This window comes from Bufo bufo, chromosome 6 (assembly GCF_905171765.1).
Source record: "Bufo bufo chromosome 6, aBufBuf1.1, whole genome shotgun sequence".
Lineage (NCBI taxonomy): Eukaryota > Metazoa > Chordata > Amphibia > Anura > Bufonidae > Bufo > Bufo bufo.
Genome location: NC_053394.1, coordinates 408,775,764 through 408,800,525, shown reverse-complemented (window position 1 = coordinate 408,800,525; position 24,762 = coordinate 408,775,764). Strand labels below are relative to the sequence as shown.

The following is a 24,762-nucleotide window of genomic DNA, read 5'->3' as shown; positions in this document are numbered from 1 at the left end:
AGGACCCGGACGGACCTGGAGTGGGCGCTGACTGAGGATCTTGCACCGGATTAGGGCACCATTCCGTGGAATGAAAGATGGACTGGCAGATGGCACACAGGGGAGCCTTCAGACCTGCGAAGTGCCGGCAGAATAACTCCATGTCCAAGTCTGCCCAGTTGGACATGAACTGAAATTGATTCAGGGCTGCGGCGGCTTTGGCAGAAAACGAACGATGATAATCGTAAAATGCCGAGCCGCCGTACTTGTGCCCCAAATCCGTAATCCGGTACAAGTAAGTATCTAATTCTTCCCTGCGATTGGGATGGGCGGAGCATATTACATCCCTGTAGAGGCTGAAGGCCAGGACGAACTCGGAAACCGACAGCTTCCTATTTAACCGAGCATCCTTGGCCTTCAACACCACGGAAACCTCTCCGCAATTAATCACCCGGTTCTCGGAGATATCCTGGGAGGCAATCAAAATGGATGCTAAATTAACGTCCTTGCCTGCCAAGATATCCTTCTTAATATGCTCCGGAACGAAGTGGGAAGGAGCAATTTGGGGGGTGGCAGAAGGCCTACCTGCAACGTCCGGAGGAATGGCAGGAATGACTGCCGAACCTGGAGATTGCGGTGAGGCTGCTGGCCTGGATTCTAAAACCGCGACCCTATTCTGAATGTCCGTGACTGAGCTAACGAGTCCGGTGATGGATGACTGGATCTGGGCTAGAGCCAGCCGGATAGAGTCGCTATTGGACTGCTCAGCCGTTGGACCCGGAGTGGTCATCAGGAGCCGGTATAATTCGGCCTTGCGGGCCGTCGCGGGATGCCGAATCCCCCTGCGATTGAGTTCGGCGATTAACTTTGGCACAGTCCAACTCCTTAGAGATGTGTTGCTAAAATGCCCCGAGACGGATGATCCTGGCATGGAGAGGTTGTCCTCCATATCGGACATGTGAGATATGATGACCTGGGAAAAAAAGGGGAACTTATGTCTACCGGCAAAACGAAAAAAAAGCACAGACGAAAGCGGTGGTAGCGGCCGAAAGAAGGTGAGAGACTGAAGCGTGTGAAAGTGACCAACGAAAAACCTACCTGACGGAAATGTGAACGGATTTAGAAAGATGATTTCCAAAAACCCCAATCGATTAAGTGGAAACTAATAAAAAGAACGGACTTGAGTATAAAACTGAGAGTTAACCCTACCCCAGTGACCGTCTCTGAGCCGACTTACCTGGAATTGCCTCGAAATTCCTAGATGAAACGAAGGAGAGGAAGGAAAAATAACAACTGCCCAATCTAAAGGAAGGAACAATCGACATCAGCATAGATGTAAAACCCTAAGAAAAATGCAGACAAAACCTGGGCGATCCAGGAACATTGACAACCTGGGCGATCCAGGAACATTGACAACCTGGGCGATCCAGGAACATTGACAACCTGGGCGATCCAGGAACATTGACAACCTGGGCGATCCAGGAACATTGACAACCTGGGCGATCCAGGAACATTGACAACCTGGGCGATCCAGGAACATTGACAACCTGGGCGATCCAGGAACATTGACAACCTGGGCGATCCAGGAACATTGACAACCTGGGCGATCCAGGAACACTGACAACCTGGGCGATGCAGGAACATTGACAACCTGGGCGATCCAGGAACATTGACAACCTGGGCGATCCAGGAATGTTGACCACCTGGGCGATCCAGACAATTGACAACCTGGGCGGAACCAGTGACGTGACACCCTGGGAAAACCGCAAGGCACGGGAAGACCCCGGATGATCCACCGGACCCCGAAAAGTGGAAGGATCCGGAGACGGAAGCAACGTGACGTAGCAGAACCGTATAATTGGACAGTAATGTATCACCAACTTCACGGCGCAAATTCTGGCAATGTGATGCTGAGGCAGTGACGAGGACGGACTGACTGTAGGGAAACTTCCCCCCCAGATAAATGGCATTTATAAAAATTCCTTTTTTTTTTTTTTTTGCTCCCTTCTTCTGCTGTCTTTTTTTTTTTCGTGCCCTGCCTAATAGAGGGCATATGGTTGAAAACTGCGTCTCCCCCCCCCAGAATGAGAACGCTGCCTGCATCACATAGCCAGAAATGCCCGAATCACTTGTGCTAACCCTTGCTAAAAAAAAAAAAAAAACATTTAGGAGAGTGCATGGGTGGCGAAAAAGAGGGAACAAAACTGACAGCCCAAAGTGAAAACTACTTAGTACCCCCAGTAGCGCGGCACGTGACCGGCAAGACAGTGAACCAGGACGCCGGTTGCCGGCGCTGCAGCCGGAATCAGTGATCGGAACTAGGCAGGGGGAGAGCGGCACCTGACCAGTACCACCAGAGGGGGCGAGCCCCGACGTGAGGCTCAGCTGGTGCGGCGCGAACTGCACCTCGATTACCTGGAGAGGAGGGCGATGGAGAGGATGATTTGGACGCCGGCGGTGCCTGTATGCTGGAACCGGAAGGAGGTCACGAAACAGAGAGGAAGGAGCGCGATACCACGGAATGCGTGAGGCTCGGGCGCCTGGCTGAACGGAGGGAAGGTGACTAAATAGCCAGACGCCCCTCCCACAAATGCAGGCTGGTAACAGCCTTACAATTAGTTTTGCTCATCCAAGTAATTCTGACTTTGTTTTAGGCCCCTTTCACACGGGCGAGTATTCTGCACGGATGCGATGCGTGAGGTGAACGCATTGCACACGCACTGAATACCGACCCATTCATTTCTATGGGGCTGTTCACAGGAGCTGTGATTTTCACGCATCACTTATGCGTTGCGTGAAAATCGCAGCATGCTCTATATTCTGCGTTTTTCACGCAACGCAGGCCCCATAGAAGTGAATGGGGTTGCGTGAAAATCGCAAGCATCCGCAAGCAAGTGCGGATGCGGTGCGATTTTCACGCATGGTTGCTAGGTGACAGTCTATTCACTGTATTATTTTCCCTTATAACATGGTTATAAGGGAAAATAATAGCATTCTGAATACAGAATGCATAGTAGGTGATCAATTGAGGGTTAAATTTTTTTTTAAAATTAACTCACCTTCTCCTCTTGTTCGCGTAGTTCCTGGTCTCTTCTTTACTTCTCAAAAGATGAACTATCGGCTAGGACCTGTGGTGACGTCAGATCACATGCTCCAATCACATGGTCCATCACCACGGTGATGAACCATGTGATTGGAGCATGTGTTCTGACTTCACCAAAGGTCCTTTAGCCCACAGCTCATCATTAAAGAAGTAAAGAAAAGACCGGGAACTACGTGAACAAGAGGAGAAGGTGAGTTAATTTTTTTATTTTTTTTAACCCTCAATTGATCACCTACTAAGCATTCTGTATTCAGAATGCTATTATTTTCCCTTATAACCATGTTATAAGGGAAAATAATAACATCTACACAACACCGATCCCAAGCCCGAACTTCTGTGAAGAAGTTCGGGTTTGGGTACTAAACATGCGTGATTTTTCTCATGCGAGTGCAAAACGCATTACAATGTTTTGCACTTGCGCGGAAAAATCGCTGGTGTTCCCTCAACGCACCCGCACATTTTCCCGCAACGCCCGTGTGAAAGAGGCCTTAGTCAAATATTGTACTTCCTTATACTGAAACTAATTCCTTAACTTTTAAAAAATTATATATAGTGACGTCCCGCACCTCGCAGCCCAGCCTGACGTCACTGTACGTCGGGAGACTTGTTACGCCATCCCTGGGAGTACGTAAGGTCAGCTTGGCACAGTTTTACACAGCCCTGTCCACACGGGCACAGGGATTGAGAGAGGGTGGCCCACGCTACCTGTGGCATGGCACAACACTCTCTCACAACCCGGACAGGCTAAGGCTACTTTCAAACTAGCGTTTTTTGCGGATCCGTCATGGACCTGCAAAAACGCTTCCATTACAATAATACAACCGCATGCATCAGTCATGAACGGATCCGTTTGTATTATCTGTAACATGGCCTAGACAGATCCGTCATGAACTCCATTGAAAGTCAATGGGGGACGGATCAGTTTTCTATTGTGCCAGAGAAAACGGATTCGTCCCCATTGACTTACATTGTGTGCCAGGACGTTTGGCTCAGTTTCATCAAGCGGACAGCAAACCGCTGCAGCCAGCGTTTTGGTGTCGGCCTCCAGAGCGGAATGGTGACTGATTGGAGGCAAACTGATGCATTCTGAGCAGATGCTTTTCCATTCAAAATGCATTAGGTCAAAACTGATCCGTTTTGGACCTCTTGTGAGAGCCCATGATGGATCTCACAAACGGAAAGCCAAAACGCGAGTGTGAAAGTAGCCTAAGAGAGCCCTTTCCCTGCCCCGGTGAAACAGAGCCCTGCTAGCCCGGTAGACTGCCACCATTTCCTCGTTAGATATCAGCCCGGTCCATTAACAGGGTTATATCGGGTCAGAAACCAACCCAGGTAGCATGTAATGTAATACCGAGACACGGACGGACAGAACAGCGCAAGATTCAATTATATATTTAATTGCCTTAAAGGGGTTGTCTCACTTCAGCAAATGACATTTATCATGTAGAGAAAGTAAATACAAAGCATTTACTAATATATTGTTATTGTCCATATTGCTTCCTTTGGTGGCTAGACTCATTCTTCCATCACATCATACATGTCTCGTTTCTATGGTTACGACCACCCTGTGATCCATCATCAGTGGTCGTGCTTGGACCCTAAAGAAACAAGCACTGGCTAATCTGGTGGCCGGGACCATAGGAACGCACATAGGCCAGCACTTTTTCCTATAGTGTGCAAATACGGCTATCAATCCTGGATTGAAGTGTGGTCGTAACCATGGAAACGAGACATGTATAATGTGATGGAAAAACTAGTTTAGCCACCAAAGGAAGCAATACGGATGATAATAATAAATTAGTAAGTGTCTTGTTTTAAACTTTCTCTACATGATAAATGCCATTTGCTTAAATGAGACAACCCCTTTAACCTGTTCCGGACACATGACGTACCGGTATGTCATGTATAAATCATTGAGCAGGCGCCTTGGCTCAATGCGCCGGGGGGTCCTGTGACCCCCCCATGTCGGCGATCGCAGCGAAACCGCAGGTCAATTCAGACCTGCGGTTTTCTGCGTTTCCGGGTTATTCGGGTCTCGTCAAAGCTGCACGGATCTCCAGCCTGAACCCTCATCTGTGCCCCAGCACCCCCCATCTGTGCCCCAGCACCCAGGTAATTAGGGAAAGGTCAGGTTAGGCAGAGATATTTTAGGGAAAGTTAGTGAGAAGAAAATAAAAAAAAACTATTTTTGATTGTATCACCCGAAATCGGGTGTCTGGGGTCCACACGCACACCAAATAAAGTTTTCCACGCACGCACACACTCCCCTATGGCCCGCCGGATGTTCTCGGCCGAGGAGGCATACGCCCAGCTTGCCTCCAAGTTCGAGAGTCCCAGTGAGGACAAGGATGACCCACTTTCCTTTTGTCATCCGCGTCCTCATCATTTAGCGATGATGATGAGCCCCCAAGGCAGCGGAGACGCCGCCAGGCAGAGCAAGGGGACCGCCATGCTAGGGACCCTGTGGCCCACCCTAGTACGATCAGCTTTGGGGCTTGTACTAGTTTTCCGGCCCACCAGTTAAATCCACCGGAGCCCCCTGCCGGTGAACTAGTCTGGTATACCCCAGAGCGTTATGAGCCTGTGATTCCTGATTTTGTAGGCCAACCAGGAATCCAGATTTCCACAGTGGGCTTCACTGAATACGACTATTTTAGTCTTTTTTTCAGTGACCAATTTGTAAATCTGATGGTGGAGCAGACGAACCTGTACGCCTGGGCTCCTTTTTGACTAGGCCCGGTGGCTGGACTCCGGTCAGTGCAGCCGAGATGAGGACGTTTTGGGGCCTCGTGCTGCACATGGGCCTAGTCAAGAAACCTAGTTTCAGGCATTACTGGAGAGGGGACGTCCTCTACCAGACCCCACTTTACAGTACGGCCATGACATGCTCCCGGTTTGAGGCCATCTGGAAATGCCTGCATTATTCAGATAATGCAGCATGTCCCCCCAAGGTGATCCTGCCTATGACCGACTGTACAAAATCAGGCCGGTCATGTTCCCTCTAAGCGTCAGTATGTTCCCTCTAAGCAGGTGAGGTATGGCGCGAAGCTGTAAACTTTGTGAGAGTACCTCAGGGTACACTTAAAATTCTCGTGTGTACGAGGGGCGAGATTCCCATATTCAACCACCAGAATGTCCCCCCACTCTGGGTGTTAGCGGGAAACTTGAGTGGGACCTTATGCACCCACTGCTAGATAAGGGTTACCACCTGTACGTGGATAACTTTTATACTAGTATTCCCTTGTTCCAGTCCCTCGCCGCCAGATCCACATCCGCTTGTGGGAACGTGCGAAAAAATCAATGCGGCCTCCCTACCCACCCCCTCCAGATACCTATCCCCAGGGGTGAGACCCGTACCCTTACCAGTGGAAACCTGTTGCTGGTCAGATATAAGGACTAGAGGGATAACCTTGTACTGTCCACAATTCATTGTAACGGCATCACCCCTGTCCCTGTGCGAGGTACAGCAGCAACGGTCCTCAAGCCCGATTGTATCGTCGACTACAATCGGTATATGGGAGGAGTTGATCTATCTGATCAAGTCCTCAAGCCATATAACGCCATGCGCAAAACCCGGGCATGGTACAAAAAAGTTGCGGTCTACTTGGTGCAGGTTGCCTTGTACAACTCTTTTGTACTATCCCGAAGCGCTGGCAACACAGGGACATTCCTTCAGTTCTATGAGGCAGTCCTCAAGGACCTGATCTTTTCTGACTGGGAAAGAGCAGGCCGGAGTACCTCGGGAACTCCCATACTGGAAAGAAGGGACGGACCCAAAAAAGGTGCAGAGTGTGTCACAGGAGGGGGATACGGAGGGACACCACTACTCAGTGTGACACTTCCCCCGATCATCCGGGCCTCTGCATTATTGGTTGCTTCAGGGAGTACCACACATTTATATCCCAATTTAGCCACTGACAATCGGATAAAAAAAACTCAAAAATATTATTTTGTAAAACTAAAATAAATAAAAAAAAGTAGACATATATTAGGTATCGACGCGTCCGTAAGAATCTGCTCTATAAAAATGCCCCCCCCAACCCCTCAGATGAACACGGTCAAAAAAATTAAATAAAAATGGTGCAAAAAAAGTTTTTTTTTGTCACCTTATATCACAAAAATTGTAATAGGAAGCGATCAAAAATAAATATGCCCCCCCCCAAAATAGTGCCAATAAAACCGTCCTCTCATCCAGCAAAAAATGAGCCCCTACCTAAGATAATTGGCTAAAAAATAAAATAAAATTACTATGGAGATACAAAAATTATTTTTGGTTTATAAAAAGATAATATAGTGTAAAACATAAATAAATTTTAAAAAAGTAGACATATTAGGTATCGCCGCGTCCGTAAGAATCTGATCTATAAAAATACCCCATAATCTAACCCCTCAGATGAACACTGTCAAAAAAATACAAATAAAAACTGCCAAAAAAGCAATTTTTTGGCAAATTTTCAATTTTAATCCGTTGTTTCCAATAACAAAGCAAGGGTTAACAGCAAAACAAAACTTAATATTTATTACCCTGATTCTGCAGTTTACAGAAACACCCCATATGTGGTTGTAAACTGCTGTTTGTCTAAAAGGCAGGGCGCAGAAGGAAAGGAACGCCATATGGTTTCTGGAAGGCAGATTTTGATGGCCTTTTTTTTTGCCTCCATGTACCATTTGAAGCCCCCCTGATGCACCCCTAGAGTAGAAACTCCATAAAATCGACCCAATCTAAGATACTACACCCCTCAAGGTATTCAAAACTGAATTTACAAACTTTATTAACCCTTTAGGTGATCCTCAACAGTTTATGGCAAATGGAGATGAAATTTCAGAATTTCTATTTTTGGTAACCTTGTCTCACAAAAATGTAATATAGATCAACCAAAAATCATATGTACCCTAAAAATAGTCCCAACAAAACTGCCACCTTATCCCGTAGTTTCCAAAATGGGGTCACTTTTATGGAGTTTCTACTCTAGGGGTGCATCAGGGGGGCTTCAAATGGGACGTGGTGTAAATAAACCAGTCCAGCAAAATCTGCCTTCCAAAAACCACACGGCGCACCTTTCCCTCTACGCCCTACTGTGTGCCCGTACAGTAGTTTACGGCCACATATGGGGTGTTTCTGCAAACTACAGAATCGGGGCAATAAATATAGCATTTCTAAAATTCAGAAATTTTATCTCCATTTACCATTAACTCTGGTGAAACACCTAAAGGGTTAACGATGTTTGAAAAATCAGTTTTGAATACCTTGAGGGGTGTAGTTTCTAGAATGGGGTCATTTTTGGGTGGATTCTATTATGTGTTACGACTATGCTGTGGTCGTGACTCTTAGGCCCCTTTCACACGGGCGAGTATTCCGCGCGGACGCGATGCGTGAGGTGAACGCATTGCACCCGCACTTTATACCGACCCATTCATTTCTATGGGGCTGTTCACATGAGCGGTGATTTTCACGCATCACTTGTGCGTTGCGTGAAAATCGCAGCATGCTCTATATTCTGCGTTTTTCACGCAACGCAGGCCCCATAGAAGTGAATGGGGCTGCGTGGAAATCGCAAGCATCCGCAAGCAAGTGCGGATGCGGTGCGATTTTCACGCACGGTTGCTAGGAGACGATCGGGATGGAGACCCGATCATTATTATTTTCCCTTATAACATGGTTATAAGGGAAAATAATAGCATTCTAAATACAGAATGCATAGTAAAACAGCGCTTGAGGGGTTAAAAAAAAATAATAATTCATCATTTAACTCACCTTAGTCCACTTGATCGCGGCCCGGCATCTCCTTCTGTCTCCTTTGCTGAACAGGACCTGTGGTGAGCATTAATTACAGGTAAAGGACCTTTGGTGCTCACCACAGGTCCTGTTCAGCAAAGGAGACAGAAGGAGATGCCGGGCTACGCGATCAAGTGGACTAAGGTGAGTTAAATTATTTTATTTATTTTTTTAACCCCTCCAGCGCTAGTTTACTATGCAGTCTGTATTCAGAATATTATTTTCCCTTATAACTATGTTATAAGGGGAAATAATACAATCTACAGAACACCGATCCCAAGCCCGAACTTCTGTGAAGAAGTTCGGGTTTGGGTACCAAACATGCACGATTTTTCTCACGAGAGTGCAAAACGCATTACAATGTTTTGCACTCGCGCGGAAAAATCGCGGGTGTTCCCGCAACGCCCCCGCACATTTTCCCGCAACGCCCGTGTGAACCCAGCCTTAGAGTCCGCATGCAGTTGTCAGCGGTCGTTATGTTGTTCACCGCAGCTGTGAGCGTTTGGCCTCACGTGCGGTTGCCGCTGGCAACATGGTGTTCTTGGCAGTGTAGCAGCCTGAGCTTGTTGCTGCGCTGCTCACTGTCTATGCATGCGGTTGCCTATGGCAATTTGTGTTTATATGTGTGCACTTTTCCTGTTAGGTGTGCACGGGGTTTATGTGTGTCTGCACTTCCCCTTTAAGTGGCTTCACTACCCTGTTTGGTGATGGAAGGGTTAACTCCTTTCTTAGTGTGTGTGTGGGTGTGGCTGCTTGGCCTATTTAGTTCCTGCTAGGTCTGAGGGGTACTCCAGGCATGTTGCTGGAGTCATCCTCCTGGTAGCCTTATGCCATCTCTCCAGTGAGGGCCACCCTTGCGGTCATAAAGAATGTCGTGGTGATGTTATGCTTTATGTTTGGGTTATTCTTACTGCAGCTATGGATCTGGGTTACTGTGTGTTTATGTGTGTGTGCTATGTCCATTTATGTTTGGGTGTGGACATCAGCTTGTGAGCACGGGATCTAGTCAGTGTGTCTGTGGCAGGTAGGTGTGGAAGTAGTTTCACTCACCTGCCATATCTATATGCTGTATCTGTTCCCCATTCCTTGCAGCTCGGCCTGTGAGACTCCTGTTCCTCCGTATCTAGGAGGAACAGGTCGTCTTACCCTGCTCCTAGTTCAGGGCCACCCTGAGGGCTAATCGGGACCCCAGGTTCCGGAGTATGAGCCCTCCTACCATCAGGGTTGGCTCATACAGCTAGGAGTCGGGGTCAGAGTTAGGGATGCTGTAGGAGGTGACCTGCTCCCTGATCCTGTGGTTCTGGCCTAGCAGCTTGACTTTCCTTTAACATCGCACGGCTGAGGGTTTTCCCCATCCTCAGCCGTGACATTATGTAAGCATCACAAAGTGACTTCAGACCTGAACTGGTCCCTAAAAATTGGGTTTTTGAAAATTTCAAGATTGGCTTCTAAACTTCTAAGCCTTGTAACGTCCCCAAAAACTAAAATGTAATTTCCAAAATGATCCAAACTTGAAGTAGACATATGAGGAATGTAAAGTAATAGCTATTTTTGGAGGTATTAGTATGTATTATAGGAGTAGAGAAATTTAAACTTGGAAATTTGCTATTTTTTCCCAAATTTTGGTAAATTTGGTATTTTTTTTTATATAAAAATGATTTTATTTTACTTCATTTTACCAGTGTCATTAAGTACAATATGTGACGAAAAAACAATCTCAGAATAGCCTGGATAAGTCAAAGCGTTTTAAAGTTATCACTACTTAAAAAGACACTGGTCAGATTTGCAAATAATGACCTGGTCCTTAAGGTGAAATATGGCTGTGTCCTTAAGGAGTTAAGGGCGCACTAGACATAACACTATCTACAGAGATTATATACAATGGTCAGCTATGCAAATAAGGTGATGGAACAGTGAGAGTTAACAGATCAAAGTCAGTTACCAGATACATATGTGGTCCATTAAAGTTGTAATCTTGCAGAATTCTTGGATGATATAATCCTTAGCTTTAGTCACATGGAAGGCAGTGAGGACAGCGAGTTTCTAGGTCTCTCTAAACAAGACACCCCGTGACCTCCATTTAGAGAAAGACAATCACCTCTGTCCTGCACGGGCACTTAAACTTCAGGCGGTCACCCCCCCCCCCCCCCCCCCCACGACAATCCACTCCCCAGGCGGTCACCCCCCCCCTCCCCCCCACGACAATCCACTCCCCCTCTTTTTGGTTTGGCAGCCAGAGATCCAAAAAGCCATTATGGATCCTAGCTCCTTACCGGAAGTAGTTCTCAGTATCTCCCCTTCCCTATGTCCCACAGGCAAACGAAGACCGGGAGAACGTCCGTCTCGGTCCTAAAGACATTAACGGTGTATTTATGAGATGTATGGGCAATTTCTTATGAACTCCCAGTTCCATGATGTCTGGGGAGTTTTTTTTTTTTATAGTTGTTGACCAACTCAGCCCCCATCAGTGGAGCTGAGATGCCAGCTTGTCTGAGCCGAGTGTGACATGTAACCACAGGGTCTGCTTTGAAGCAGGGCCACCTTTGGAGCCTGTTTTCTCTACCAATTCCCTTCACCTGAGCAAATGGGCAGGCATTAAATTATATATATATATATATATATATATATTTTTTTAATCTTTATCAGAAATATATTCCCATCTGCTTAGTTTTATGTTAAATATCTATAAATTGAGGCACAAAGTCATCTGAATCAAAAGGTAGGCAATCTTTATTTCCTGCTGGCAGTGAGACAACCAAATAACACACAATACAAATGTCCAGGCTTTATATAAGGTTCCTTATGTAAGCAATAAAGAGGTAAGCTATATAATAATAATTGCTATAGCTAGGCAGGTTAGTCGATACTTTGCATAGAACATATAACAGGATGTTTCTATAGAATATGACAGGGTGATGAGGCAGGATATTCTAAAAACTGTTGACCCAGATGTTCTCTGCAGTTGTGCTTTATTACCCAAGTCAAGAGTCTTTACAAAAATCACTTTGTTATCCCTTAAAATGATATGAATTTAAAAAACTTTTCCAACATGGCGTAGTAGATTAATCCGGTTATGTCGGAGTTGCTTCAACTGAAGAGATTGGTCACCACCTCTGTCTAAGGCACAATGGATGGATCTGTGGAGTTCTGGTGCCAGATCTACTGTAGACCAGCTGATTGGTTGGGGGGTCTGACACCTGGAACCCACACCAATCTGATACTTATGACCTATCCCAGGGTTCAGCAACCTTCGGCACTCCAGCTGTTGTAAAACTACAATTCCCAGCATGCTCCATTCAGTTCTTAGAAGAGAAAAACAAGTATGCATACTGGGAGTTGTAGTTTCACAACAGCTGGAGTGCCAGAGGTTGCCTACCTTCTGGCTTATCCTGACAACAGGCCACCGAGATCACATTACTGGAAAACCCCTTTAATAACATACGCATTATTGTCATTTAGAGCATGGGGTGGTTTAATGGTTCAAACATCATTTTTACATCTTGTGCAACCGACCAAATTTTTGCTATTGTTTTACATGTCACATAGGGGTTCTTTATTAATATGTTTTTAGAGATTTTTATTTAGTTTTATTTAATTTTTTTTTTTTTTGACTTATTTAGTTTTATTCGTTTTATCTCAAACTCCAGCTGATTATGCTTTAAATATGCTAATTGACACCAAAATAAATGGTTAAAATTGGTTCCCTGTTTTGGTTATTTTAATAGTTTTTTTTTGTTTCATGTGAAACGGCTGACCATGCTGACGGTTTCAGCAGGTGTGGACTGTTTTTCTATTTCATTCTAACTTATATTTTGATACTTATAAAATATATTTTGGCAGGTTGGACATTTACGCATTTTTTTTTCTATGTAACTGGGGCATCCACATGTGGCAAGTGAAGCTTGTGCGGCATAACGGCCCTAGCTGGCAAGGTAGAAACCACTATGTGCACAAAACAAGCAATCACCGACAGAATATATTAAGGGGCAGCGTCCAAAACCATCCATAAGAACAGTAAAGGATCACTACCACCCCTCCCCATCCAAGCTATCGTCATTACTTCTAGAAGTACAGATGTAGCGGGGTCACCACACAAACTCTTAACTCAAATTGGTCACAAATGCAACATATCCAATGAATATATTTTAGATCATATCATGTGGGACATACAATAAAAAATAACCAAGGATTTCCCCACTGGTAAATTCATGCGAGATAAGTGAACCATATGACTTCTACAAATACAGGGGTGGCGGGGTCCCCACTTGTTGGATTTATCTACAGGTACATTTTGGTCAGGGTGTGCAGATTAAGAAGATATTTCTCTAGGAAGACGAGTAATGGCTTCTATGTAATTAGGCAATCCTAGCCTGGTTCACTTTTTGGCAGAACTTGCACGTTACTGATGAAATGTGCCCAGTAAGACCAGAGCTGACAGTTTTTTAATGTTACAAATACTTATAGAAGTAGAACAGACCAGGGCTGAAATAGGAAGATTGCTATCCTTTTATATCAGGCCCTGGTTTTGTGCTTCACCAGGTAAGGTTGTAAGATGCACTACTCCCATAGATTTAGGATATGTCACGCAGACAGGCTTACTCTTATCAGTGGTGGCCCCTCTCTCTATTACTACCCCTGTGCTGTCCCATGCTCAGTTAGAGGTAGGTGGAGTGTCCATAAAAATTATTTTAGGGATTTAGGTCACAAGCTTAGGGGAAGGACCTCAAACACAGTGTTTTCCAAAATACTACCTGTACCACGAGCCACACAAGAAAGGCAGCCGGAGATTAGGGAGGTTAACAACTGGCTCAAGAACTGGTGTAAAAAAGGAGGGGTTTTGGTTCATGGAGAACTAGGCCAACTTCTCTGTCGGCTACAGGCTCTATCGTAGGGATGGGCTGCACCTCAATGGGGAAGAAGCAGCTGTTTTGGGGGAGAAGATGGTTAGAAGGTTGGAGGAGTGTTTAAACTAGGGACTGGGGGGGGGGTAATTACGTTATAGGAGGGGAAGACAGTACAGGTAGAGACCTGGGGCAAGGTAATAGAACTGGAGGAAGAATGGAAGGAGGGAGTAGCACAGTTCATAAGGAAAGGTGTAGGGTAAAAAATATACATAAACCTCTTAATTGTATTTATACTAATGCCAGAAGCCTGGCTAATAAAATTGGCGAACTGGAATTAGTGATGTGTGAGGAGGACTATGATATAGTGGGAATAACTGAGACATGGCTGGATGATAGCTATGACTGGGCGGTTAACGTACAGGGCTACAGTCTGTAGAAAGGATGGCAAAAACCTGAGAGGGGTCTGCCTGTATGTAATGTCTTGTCTAAAGCCCACAGTCCGAGAAGATATAAGTGAGGGTTATGAACGTGTGGAGTCACTGTGGGTAGAAATACATGGAGAAAAATACCCAATAATAAAATACAAATACGAGTTTATTATAAGCCACCTAATATACCAGAGTCCACCGAAAATCCACTACTAAATTAAATAGATGAGGCGGCAAATCATAATGATGTTGTTATTATGGGGGACTTCAACTACCCAGATATAGACTGGGAAACTGAAAGCTGTACATCTCATAAAGGAAACAGGTTCTAGACAATAACCAAAGACAATTACCTTACCCAACTGGTTCACGTCCCGACTAAAAGGACGGCCACCTGAAGGACACTTGGGAAATAGTGACCATAAAGTAATAACCTTGCAATTGTCATTCAAAAAAGTGTTTCTTCAGGGAGGAACAAAAAAAGCAAACTTCAAAAAAGCTAAATTTAGCAAACTAAGAGAGAGGCCATAGGCCTAACTAACTAGGACAAAGTCCTCAAAAATAAAAATACAGCGACAAAATGGGATATTTTTAAAACCATCCTAAAATCTAATTGTGAGAGGTACATACCTTATGGGAATAAAAGGTTAAGGAACAATAAAAAAACAATGTGTATAAATGTAAAGAAAGCAATAAATGACAAAAAGAAAGCATTTAAATAACTAAAACAGGAGGGTAGCGAGGAAGCATTAAAAAACTACAAGGAAAAATATTGAATATGTAAAAGACAAATAAAAGCAGCAAAACTCGAGACAGAGAGATTCATTGCCAAAGAGAGTAAAACTAACCCCAAAATTGTCTTCAATTGTATAAATGGTAAAAAGTATAAATCTGAAGGTTTCAGCCCTCTACAGAGTAATAAGGGGGGGAGTTGCAGAGAACGATGAGGAAAAAGCAAATATTTTCTTCTCCACTGTATTCCCTGAAGAAAATAAACTGTCAGATAAAATGCAAAAAAGTAAATTCCACATTAAAAGTGCCCTGTCTGACCCACGAAGAAGTACAGCGGCGTCTTAAAAAAACAAAAACAAATTGCTGGGACCAGATGGCAAACACTAACGTATCCTAAGAGAATTAAGTACCGTATTTATCGGCGTATAACACGTACAGGCGTATAACACGCACCTTCATTTTAAGAGGGAAATTTCAGGAAAAAAATTAAAATCTCAAATAAAGAACTTTGAAGCATGTATGGGGCGGGGGCCACAAGGAGATGTCATGCTGTATGGGGGTGGGGGCCACAGGGAGACGTTATATTGTATGGGGGCGGGGGCCACAGAGTGACGTTATACTGTATGGGGGCAAGAGGGAGACGTTAGTATGGGGAAGTCCCCGTCCACCCCCTATTCATGGAGGGTGAGTGGCTGGAAGTTGGAACCTGGCAGCACTCCTATTGACACTTCAATGCCAGGGAGAAGAAGCAGAGCGGCAGCCTGACAGCAAAGCATAGCTGACCCAGAGCAGTCACCACACACACTACCTGCTGTGCTATCTATCACGGCACAGGCTGCCACCATGTCAGGAGCTCCTACTACAGCCGCTGACTAACTTGTGCCTCCGCTGGGAGCTGACTTCCGGCCCGCGGCGCCCGACTTCCGGCCTGCACAGGAGCGCTGATAACACTGCGGTAAGCAGCCCGGACTTGCTGCACCGGGCTGTGTATTAGAGGAAAACCCGGCGCAACCCTAGCCCTGCTACTTGCCCGCAGGGCTAAGCTGCCTGCACAAACTACCTGCCCGGCGCCCGGAACTGCATGTCCCGGGCGTCGGGCGATAGGAATTCCACACCCCTGTAACATTATATCGGCGTATAACACGCATACATCATTTGCCCCCTATTTTCAGGGGGAAAAAGTGTGTGTTATACGCCGATAAATACGGTAATATCATAGCCAGATCCTTATTTCTGATATTTAAGGACTCTATATTGACAGGGAGTGTTCCACAGGATGGACACAAAGCAAATGTGGTGCCAATATTCAAAAATGGTCCAAAAACAGAGGCCAGAAACTAATGTCCTGGGTAAACTGTTTGAAGGTTTTCTAAGAGATGCTATCTTGGAGTACCTCAATGAAAATAAGCAAATAATGCCATATCAGCATGGCTTCATGAGGGATTGGTCATATCAAACTAATTTAATCAGTTTCTATGAGGAGGCAAGTATTAGACTTGACAGCGGCGAATCAATGGATGTCGTATATCTGGACTTCTCCAAAGCTTTTGACACAGTACCACATAAAAGGTTGGTATATAAAATGAGAATGCTTGGACTGGGAGAAAATGTCTGCATGTGGGTAAGTAACTGGCTCAGTGATAGAAAACAGAGGGTGGTTATTAACGGTACACACTCAGATTGGGTCACTGTCACTAGTGGTGTACCTCAGGGGTCAGTATTGGGCCCTATTATCATCAATATATTTATTAATGATATTGTAGAAGGCTTGCACAGTAAAATATTTTTTTTTGCAGAGGACACTAAACTGTGTAAAGTAATTAACATGGAAGAGGAAAGTATACTACTACAGAGGGACCTGGATAGATTGGAGACTTGGGCAGAGAAGTAGCAAATGAGGTTTAACCCCTTAAGGACATAGGGGCGTACCGGTACGCCCTATTACCTGAATCCTTAAGGACTCAGGGCGTACCGGTACGTCCTAAGTTTAAATCGAGATTGCGGCGCCGCGGGGGTTAATCCGAACAGGATGCCGGCTGAAATCATTCAGCCGGCATTCCGCCGCAAACCGCAGGTCAATTCAGACCTGCTGTTTGCGGCTTTTACCTGCGGTTGCGGCGGGTGTAGGCGGTGCCATCGGGTTCTCATGAGGCTGTGGGGGGGGACCCGATGGCATGGAAGGCAGCGCGATGTCTAAGGAAGGCATCGCGCTGCCTTCCGGTGACGAGCCTGTGAGATCCAGCCCCCTGGATCTCATAGGCAGGAAGCTGTATGAGTAATACTCACAGTATTACTCATACAGCCAATGCATTCCAATACAGAAGTATTGGAATGCATTGTAAAGGAATATACCCCCCAAAGATCAAGTCAAAAAAAGGGACAAAAAATAAAGTGAAAAAAAAGTTGAAAAAATAAAGTTTTCCCCCAAAAAATTTAAAAGTTTCAAGTAAAAATAAACAAAAACTTCATTTTCCCCAAATAAAGTTAAAAAAAAATTGGTAAAAAAATAGGGGAAAAAAAAAGGTATACATATTAGGTATCGTTGCGTCCGTATCGACCGGCTCTATAAACATATCACATGACCTAACCCCTCAGAGGAACACCGTAAAAAATAAAAACTGTGCTAAATAAACAATTTTTTTGTCACCTTACATCACAAAAAGTGTAATAGCAAGCGATCAAAAAGTCACACGCACCCCAAAATAGTGCCAATAAAACAGTCATCTCATCCCGCAAAAATCATACCCTACCCAAGGTAATCGCCCAAAAACTGAAAAAATTATGGCTCTCAGACTATGGAAACACTAAAACATGATTATTTTTGCTTCAAATATGAAATCATTGTGTAAAACTTACATAAATAAAAAAAAAGTATACATATTCGGTATCGCCGCGTCCGTATTGACCGACTCTATAAAAATATCACATGACCTAACCCCTCAGATGAATGTTGTAAATAACAAAAAATAAAAACGGTGCCAAAACAGCTATTTCTTGTTATCTTGCCTCACAAAAAGTGTAATATAGAGCAACCAAAAATCATATGTACCCTAAACTAGTACCAACAATACTGCCACCCTATCCCGTAGTTTCTAAAATGGGGCCACTTTTTTGGAGTTTCTACTCTAGGGTTGTATCAGGGGGGCTTCAAATGGGACATGGTATCAAAAAAAACAGTCCAGCAAAACCTGCCTTCCAAAAACCGTATGGCATTCCTTTCCTTCTGCGCCCTGCCGTGTGCCCGTACAGCGGTTTACGACCACATATGGGGTGTTTCTGTAAACTACAGAATCAGGGCCATAAATATTGAGTTTGGTTTGGCTATTAACCCTTGCTTTGTAACCGGAAAAAAAATTATTAAAATGGAAAATCTGCCAAAAAAGTTACATTTTTTAATTGTATCTCTATATTCCATTAATTCTTGTGGAACACCTAAAGGGTTAACAAAGTTTGTAAAATCAGTTTTGAATACCTTGAGGGGTGTAGTTTCTAGAATGGGGTCATTTTTGGGTGGTTTCTATTATGTAAGCCTCGCAAAGTGACTTTGAAAATTTCAGAAAAATTTCAAGATTTGCTTCTATACTTCTAAGCCTTGTAACATCCCCAAAAAAATAAAATATCATTCCCAAAATGATCCAAACATAAAGTAGACATATGTTGAATGTAAAGTAATACCTATTTTTGGAGGTATTACTATGTATTATAAAAGTAGAGAAATTTAAACTTGGAAATTTGCAATTTATTACAAATTTTTGGTAAATTTGGTATTTTTTTTATAAATAAAAATGAATTTTTTTTACTTCATTTTACCAGTGTCATGAAGTACAATATGTGACGAAAAAACTATCTCAGAATGGCCTGGATAAGTCAAAGCGTTTTAAAGTTATCAGCACTTAAAGTGACACTGGTCAGATTTGCAAAAAATGGCCAAGTCCTTAAAGGGGTTATCCCACTTTGCGTTTTTATACTTACCTGCTGCCACCGCGCGTTCACTTCCTGGATTCTGGCTGGGGGCGGGCTTCATCTTGATTGAAGTCTTCTCCCGGCCGGGCCGCGCGCTGGACTGAACGCGCACGCTGCCGCGCATGCGCAATGGGACTTATTTCTGGCCAGTATAGTACAGAGCCGGCGTGCGCGTTCGCATCTCTGTACTATTCTGGCCGGGAAGAAGTCACCGTCGCGCATGCGCGGCAGCGTGCGCGTTCAGGACAGCGAGTGGCCCGGCCGGGAGAAAAGAAGAAGTCTTCTGGGCAAGCGCGACCATCGGGATTTTGCGGAAGAGCGGTGGTCGTAACCAGGGGAGACCGAGTCACAACAATAAGGTAAGTGGGGATGAATTTTCTCCTAATCGGTGGGAATTTGTTAATAAAGTATATTTACAAAAATGATCACTGTCAAATCATTAACAGATTTAACAGTGATCATTATGATGGGATAACCCCTTTAAGGTGAAATAGGGCTGAGTCCTTAAGGGGTTAAGACTAACAAATGTAAGGTTATGCAGGAATAATGCAAGTCACCAGTTGTTGAGGAACGGTTGAGACGTATGCATATATCCATGCATGCCTGCAAACACGTGCGGGCATGTATGGTATATATGTGCATACCTTAACCACAGCATCATGGGACGATGTGCGCAAATGTGCCCAGCATCTGCGCACGTCTGCCCATGGTGATCCCCAGGGGCTCATGGTGGCCCCTGTGGGAAATATGTGCCCCCTGGGAGCCGGGCCCCCTTATAATGTAGGGGCTTGTGCCCCCTTATGTAGGGGCTTGTGCCTCCTTATATATATGTGCCCCTATGCAGTTATATAGGAGGGCTTATTCCTGCCCCTATGTGAATAATGTCCGTTCATATATGCTTATAGATGTGCCCCAAGCATCTATGGACATATATGGCCGGAATCCCGCTCATATGCGCCTGCTGGGTGGGTGGAGACCGACAGTTGGACAATTATGTCCAGCGTCGGCCTCTACAAAGGACAGAGGATCAAAAAGATCCTCTGCCCTTTGTCACCATCTCCGGCAGCGCTGGAGATGGTATGCCTAACAGGCAGGGCGGTAAAACTGGCGCGAGCGCTGCAGGGTTTAAATACCCCAGCAGCACTGCGCTCTGGCAGATCGGCACCCCCCCCTGAAGGTGAGCGCATCCAGCGCTGAAAGATCGGGACCCCCCCTGCGATTGCCTAGAGAGCGCAGGCAGCCACCCGGGCTGCGCTGCGCTAGGACACAGGACCCCCGACATCCCTTCCTGAAGGAGAGAGCTTCCGGCACTGAAAGGACACAGAGGAACGCAGGCAGTACTACTAGCTGCTCTGCATTAGCTCCACCAGGCCAGAGGAGGGGAAGACCGAGCAATCGATCTGCTCCAGTGAAGGAAGGAGAGGGAATCGAGCAGTGTGCTGAGTCCTCTGGATGGCTAAGTAACACTGCCCCATTAACCCCTTCCGTGCCCTGTTCCCCTGTCCTGCTTCCTCCTTAACCCCTGAGGCCCTGAACCCCTGATATGCCACATTAACCCCTGCTGAGACCCTGGCAGACCTCCAGCAGTAACCCATACACTGCCTGTCCCATGTTGCCCCAACTTCCCCAGTAGTCCCCCTGTGGACCCTGTGTTAACCCCTTCTATGCCCTGCTCTGCCCTGACACCCCTGCAGAGCATTAACCTCTGCATTGCCCTGACCCAGCAGTCCCCCTGTGGACCCTGTAACCCCAGCAGCATGGTTGCTGCCCTTATCCCCTACCCTGCTGCCTCAGTCTGAAGAGCATTAACCCCTTCAATGCTCCCCTGCTCTGCAAGTCTGCAGAGCATTAACCTCCCAGTACCCTGTGTCCCTTGGCCTGCAGGTATTAACCCCTGCAGAGCCACCATTGTGTTTAACCCCTTGTACCCCATAGGGATAGTATATTGTCAGGCGGGTGGGTTACTGATATTTGTGTGTATGAATGTATTATTGTAATGTATAGTTAGTTTGTGGGTGGAATTTGGGAACGTGTAGTGTAGTTGAGTTCTGTATATTTAGTGCTGTATTGTTAGTGTATTGCGTAGTGTATTGTTAATAAATACCGTTATATTTGTAACTATCTGTGTAACGTGTAGTTATTGGCGATAGTTAGTAAGGCGCATGCAGTTAGCGTAGTGATTAGTGTAAAGCATAGCTAAAGTATTGTTAGTAGTATATAAAGGCATAAATAGGCGGAGTTATCACTAGACGGCTCCTCCTGTTTATGAATATTAATTATCGATATTTGCATAAATATTGGTGATTAATATTCCCCCCTTTACACTAGTAGATACTAAATGGTAAAAACACTGGGTAACACTGACATGGAAAAGGACCTAGGAATTTTAGTGAACAGCAAACTAAGGCTACTTTCACTCGCGTTCTGTGCGGATCCGTCTTGTATCTGCACAGATGGATCCGCACGAATAATGCAAACGTATCCATTAATAACAGATCCGTTTGCATTATTCATTAAAAAAAAGTCTAAGTTAAAACGGATCCTTCTTGACTTACATTGAAAGTCAATAGGGGATGGATCCGTTTTCAATTGCACCATATTGTGTCACTGAAAAACGGATCCGTCCCCATTGACTTACATTGTAAGTCTGGACGGATCCGTTAGGCCCCGCATAGTCAGACGGTCACAAAAATGCTGCAAGCTGCGTTTTAGTGATCGTCTAAAAAACACAACGGAGGCCAAAGGCAGCCAAATTGATGCATTCTGAACGGATCCTTATACATTCAGAATGCATTGGGGCTGAACTGATCCGTTTTGGGCCGCTTGTGAGAGAACTAAAACGGATCTCACAAGCGAACCCAGAAACGCCAGTGTGAAAGTAGCCTAAGCTGTAGAAACCAGTGTCAGGCAGCTGCTGCCAAGGCCAATAATATAATGAGTTGCATCAAAAGGGGGAATAGATGCCCATGATGAGAACATAGTCCTGCCACTTTACAAGTCACTACCACTTTACAAGTCAGACCACACATGGAGTACTGTGTACAGTTCTGGTCTCCTGTGAACAAGGCAGACATAGCAGAGCTGAAGAGGGTTCAGCAGAGGGCAACTAAAGTAATAACTGGAATGGGTGGACTACGGTACCCTGAAAGATTATCAAAATTAGGGTTATTCACTTTAGAAAAAAGACTGAGGGGAGATCTAATAACTATGTATAATATATCAGGGGTCAGTACAGAGATCTCTACCATCATCTATTTATCCCCAGGACTGTGACAGTGACGAGGGGACATCCTCTGCGTCTGGAGGAAAGAAGGTTTGTACACAAACATAGAGAAGAATTCTTTACGGTAAGAGCAGTGAGACTATGGAACTCTCTGCCTGAGGAGGTGGTGATGGCGAGTTCACTAAAAGAGTTCAAGAGGGGTCTGGATGTATTTCTGGAGTGTAATAATATTACAGGCTATAGTTACTAGAGAGGGGTCGTTGATCCGGGGAGTTATTCTGATTGCCTGATTGGAGTCGGGAACAAATTTTTTTCCCCCTAAAGTGGGGAAAATTAGCTTCTACCTCATAGGGTTTTTATTGCCCTCCTCTGGATCAACTTGCAGGACAACAGGCCGAACTGGATGGACAAATGTATTTTTTCAGCCTTATAAACTATGTTACATCCTATCTGTCATTCCACTTGACTGCAAATAACTGGACATTTACAAGTGTGATTGTCGCCCCTTTTTCCACGTCTGGACACCAGCTCTTGTGGGAATCCAGCTCTATTTTTTGGACTTTCACATACAGGCCCCTGTATTTGCAGTTTTACAGGAAAGGAGGGTCCCAATACCGATCACAGGCAGCGTGGGAAACTAAGGTTCTTTTTCTTAAATTATCTCTCACCAAACATTTGTGAATAGAGGAGATATATAAAAATAAATAAATTTAGTTTCACTTTTAACTGGATCTGTCCTTTGAATACCAATATTCATTCAATACAGGAGACCATGTTTGTTTGGGGAGCTCTCACAGCGGTCCCAATCATCGCTCCAAGCCCTCGGCTAACTCTGGTAACTGAAAGCAAGGCGCTGTTTTATCTCCCTGTAAAAAGGAGTATCTAATGGAATAAAGCCAGGTTAATGACCACCATAAAAAACACATAAGGGAGGTCACTAACGGGCTAAGCATGAAGATGGCTTCACTTATGTGTGTTTTTTTTTATGTGTAACAAGATGTGATTTCGTCTTAAAACATTTCCCACATTCTGAACATGAAAATGGCTTCTCTCCTGTGTGACTTCTCTGATGTATAACAAGTTCTGATTTAGTCTTAAAACATTTCCCACATTCTGAACATGAAAATGGCTTCTCTCCTGTGTGATTTCTCTGATGTTTAAATAGAGATGATGAATTAGTAAAACATTTCCCACATTCTGAACATGAAAATGGCTTCTCTCCTGTGTGATTTCTCTGATGTATAACAAGTTCTGATTTCGTCTTAAAACATTTCCCACATTCTGAACATGAAAATGGCTTCTCTCCTGTGTGATTTCTCTGATGTATAACAAGTTTTGATTTAGTCTTAAAACATTTCCCACATTCTGAACATGAAAATGGCTTCTCTCCTGTGTGATTTCTCTGATGTATAACAAGTTTTGATTTAGTCTTAAAACATTTCTCACATTCTGTACATGAAAATGGCTTCTCCCCTGTGTGAATTCTCTGATGTATAACCAGATCTGATTTATGGCTAAAACATTTCCCACATTCTGAACATGAAAATGGCTTCTCTCCTGTGTGATTTCTCTGATGTTCAACAAGATGCGATTTCTGCTTAAAACATTTCCCACATTCTGAACATGAAAATGGCTTCTCCCCTGTGTGATTTCTCTGATGTTTAAATAGAGATGATGAATTAGTAAAACATTTCCCACATTCTGAACATGAAAATGGCTTCTCTCCTGTGTGATTTCTCTGATGTATAACAAGTTCTGATTTCGTCTTAAAACATTTCCCACATTCTGAACATGAAAATGGCTTCTCTCCTGTGTGATTTCTCTGATGTATAACAAGTTTTGATTTAGTCTTAAAACATTTCCCACATTCTGAACATGAAAATGGCTTCTCTCCTGTGTGATTTCTCTGATGTATAACAAGTTCTGATTTCGTCTTAAAACATTTCCCACATTCTGAACATGAAAATGGCTTCTTCCCTGTGTGAATTATCTGATGTTTTAATAGAGATGATGAATTAGTAAAACATTTCCCACATTCTGAACATGAAAATGGCTTCTCTCCTGTGTGATTTCTCTGATGTATAACAAGTTCATATTTAGTCTTAAAACATTTCCCACATTCTGAACATGAAAATGGCTTCTCCCCTGTGTGATTTCTCTGATGTATAACAAGATTTGATTTATTGTGAAAACATTTTCCACATTCTGAACATGAAACTGGCTTCCCTCTTACGTGAGCTGTTTGATGTTTAGCACCTCTTCTGTTTACTTTATTCGGTGTTACATTCTGTGATGAATCAAAAGATCCGACCTGTTTAAAAGAATCAAATGATGCATTGTTGCTGTGATTGGATGAGGGTTTATCTTGCATATTGGCATGGTCTTCAAATGTATCTCGTGTGATACCACAATCATCTACTTCAAAATCTGAAGATACCAAATGTTTCTCTAAGTTCCTGGTACAGTCATCTGCCAAGAATAAAACACATTTTATTATTGATGAATAACATTAAAATTGTATTGAAGTTTTATAACTTTTCCAATTAAAAAAAATCCACATAAATGACTAGGCATGGCACAAAATTCAAGTATTAAATGACTAAAACAGTGGTGGCCAAACAGACCACAATCTAATAGTAGACAGAGGAGCATAACTAGAAAATGCTGGCTCCCACCTTGAGCAACTTCCCTGCAACCCCCACCCAATCAGTGAT

The 24,762-nt window shown here is 44.3% G+C and overlaps 2 protein-coding genes across 2 annotated transcripts in view; one reads left to right on the top strand and one right to left on the bottom strand.

Annotated features, from left to right (window-relative positions):
• LOC121005801 (zinc finger protein 850-like) overlaps positions 1–24,762 on the top strand; it is a 1,060,224-nt gene that overhangs the window by 749,174 nt on the left and 286,288 nt on the right. The window lies entirely within an intron of this gene.
• Positions 22,718–24,552, bottom strand: LOC121004500 (oocyte zinc finger protein XlCOF6.1-like). The gene is made up of 2 exons (XM_040436761.1): positions 24,212–24,552; positions 22,718–24,043 (listed from the first exon to the last, which is right to left on the bottom strand). Exons 1-2 carry the CDS (start codon positions 24,417–24,419, stop codon positions 23,016–23,018), a joined length of 1,236 nt encoding a protein of 411 aa, XP_040292695.1. The 5' UTR covers positions 24,420–24,552; the 3' UTR covers positions 22,718–23,015.

Bases quoted from the DNA above. Each gene is read 5' to 3' on its own strand.
- LOC121004500 (XM_040436761.1), bottom strand. From the start codon at position 24,419: ATGCAAGATAAACCCTCATCCAATCACAGCAACAATGCATCATTTGAT. The intron at 24,044-24,211 runs ATCAGAGAAATC...CTCTATTAAAAC, and splicing joins TAAATCAAATCTTGTTATAC to ATCAGATAATTCACACAGGG.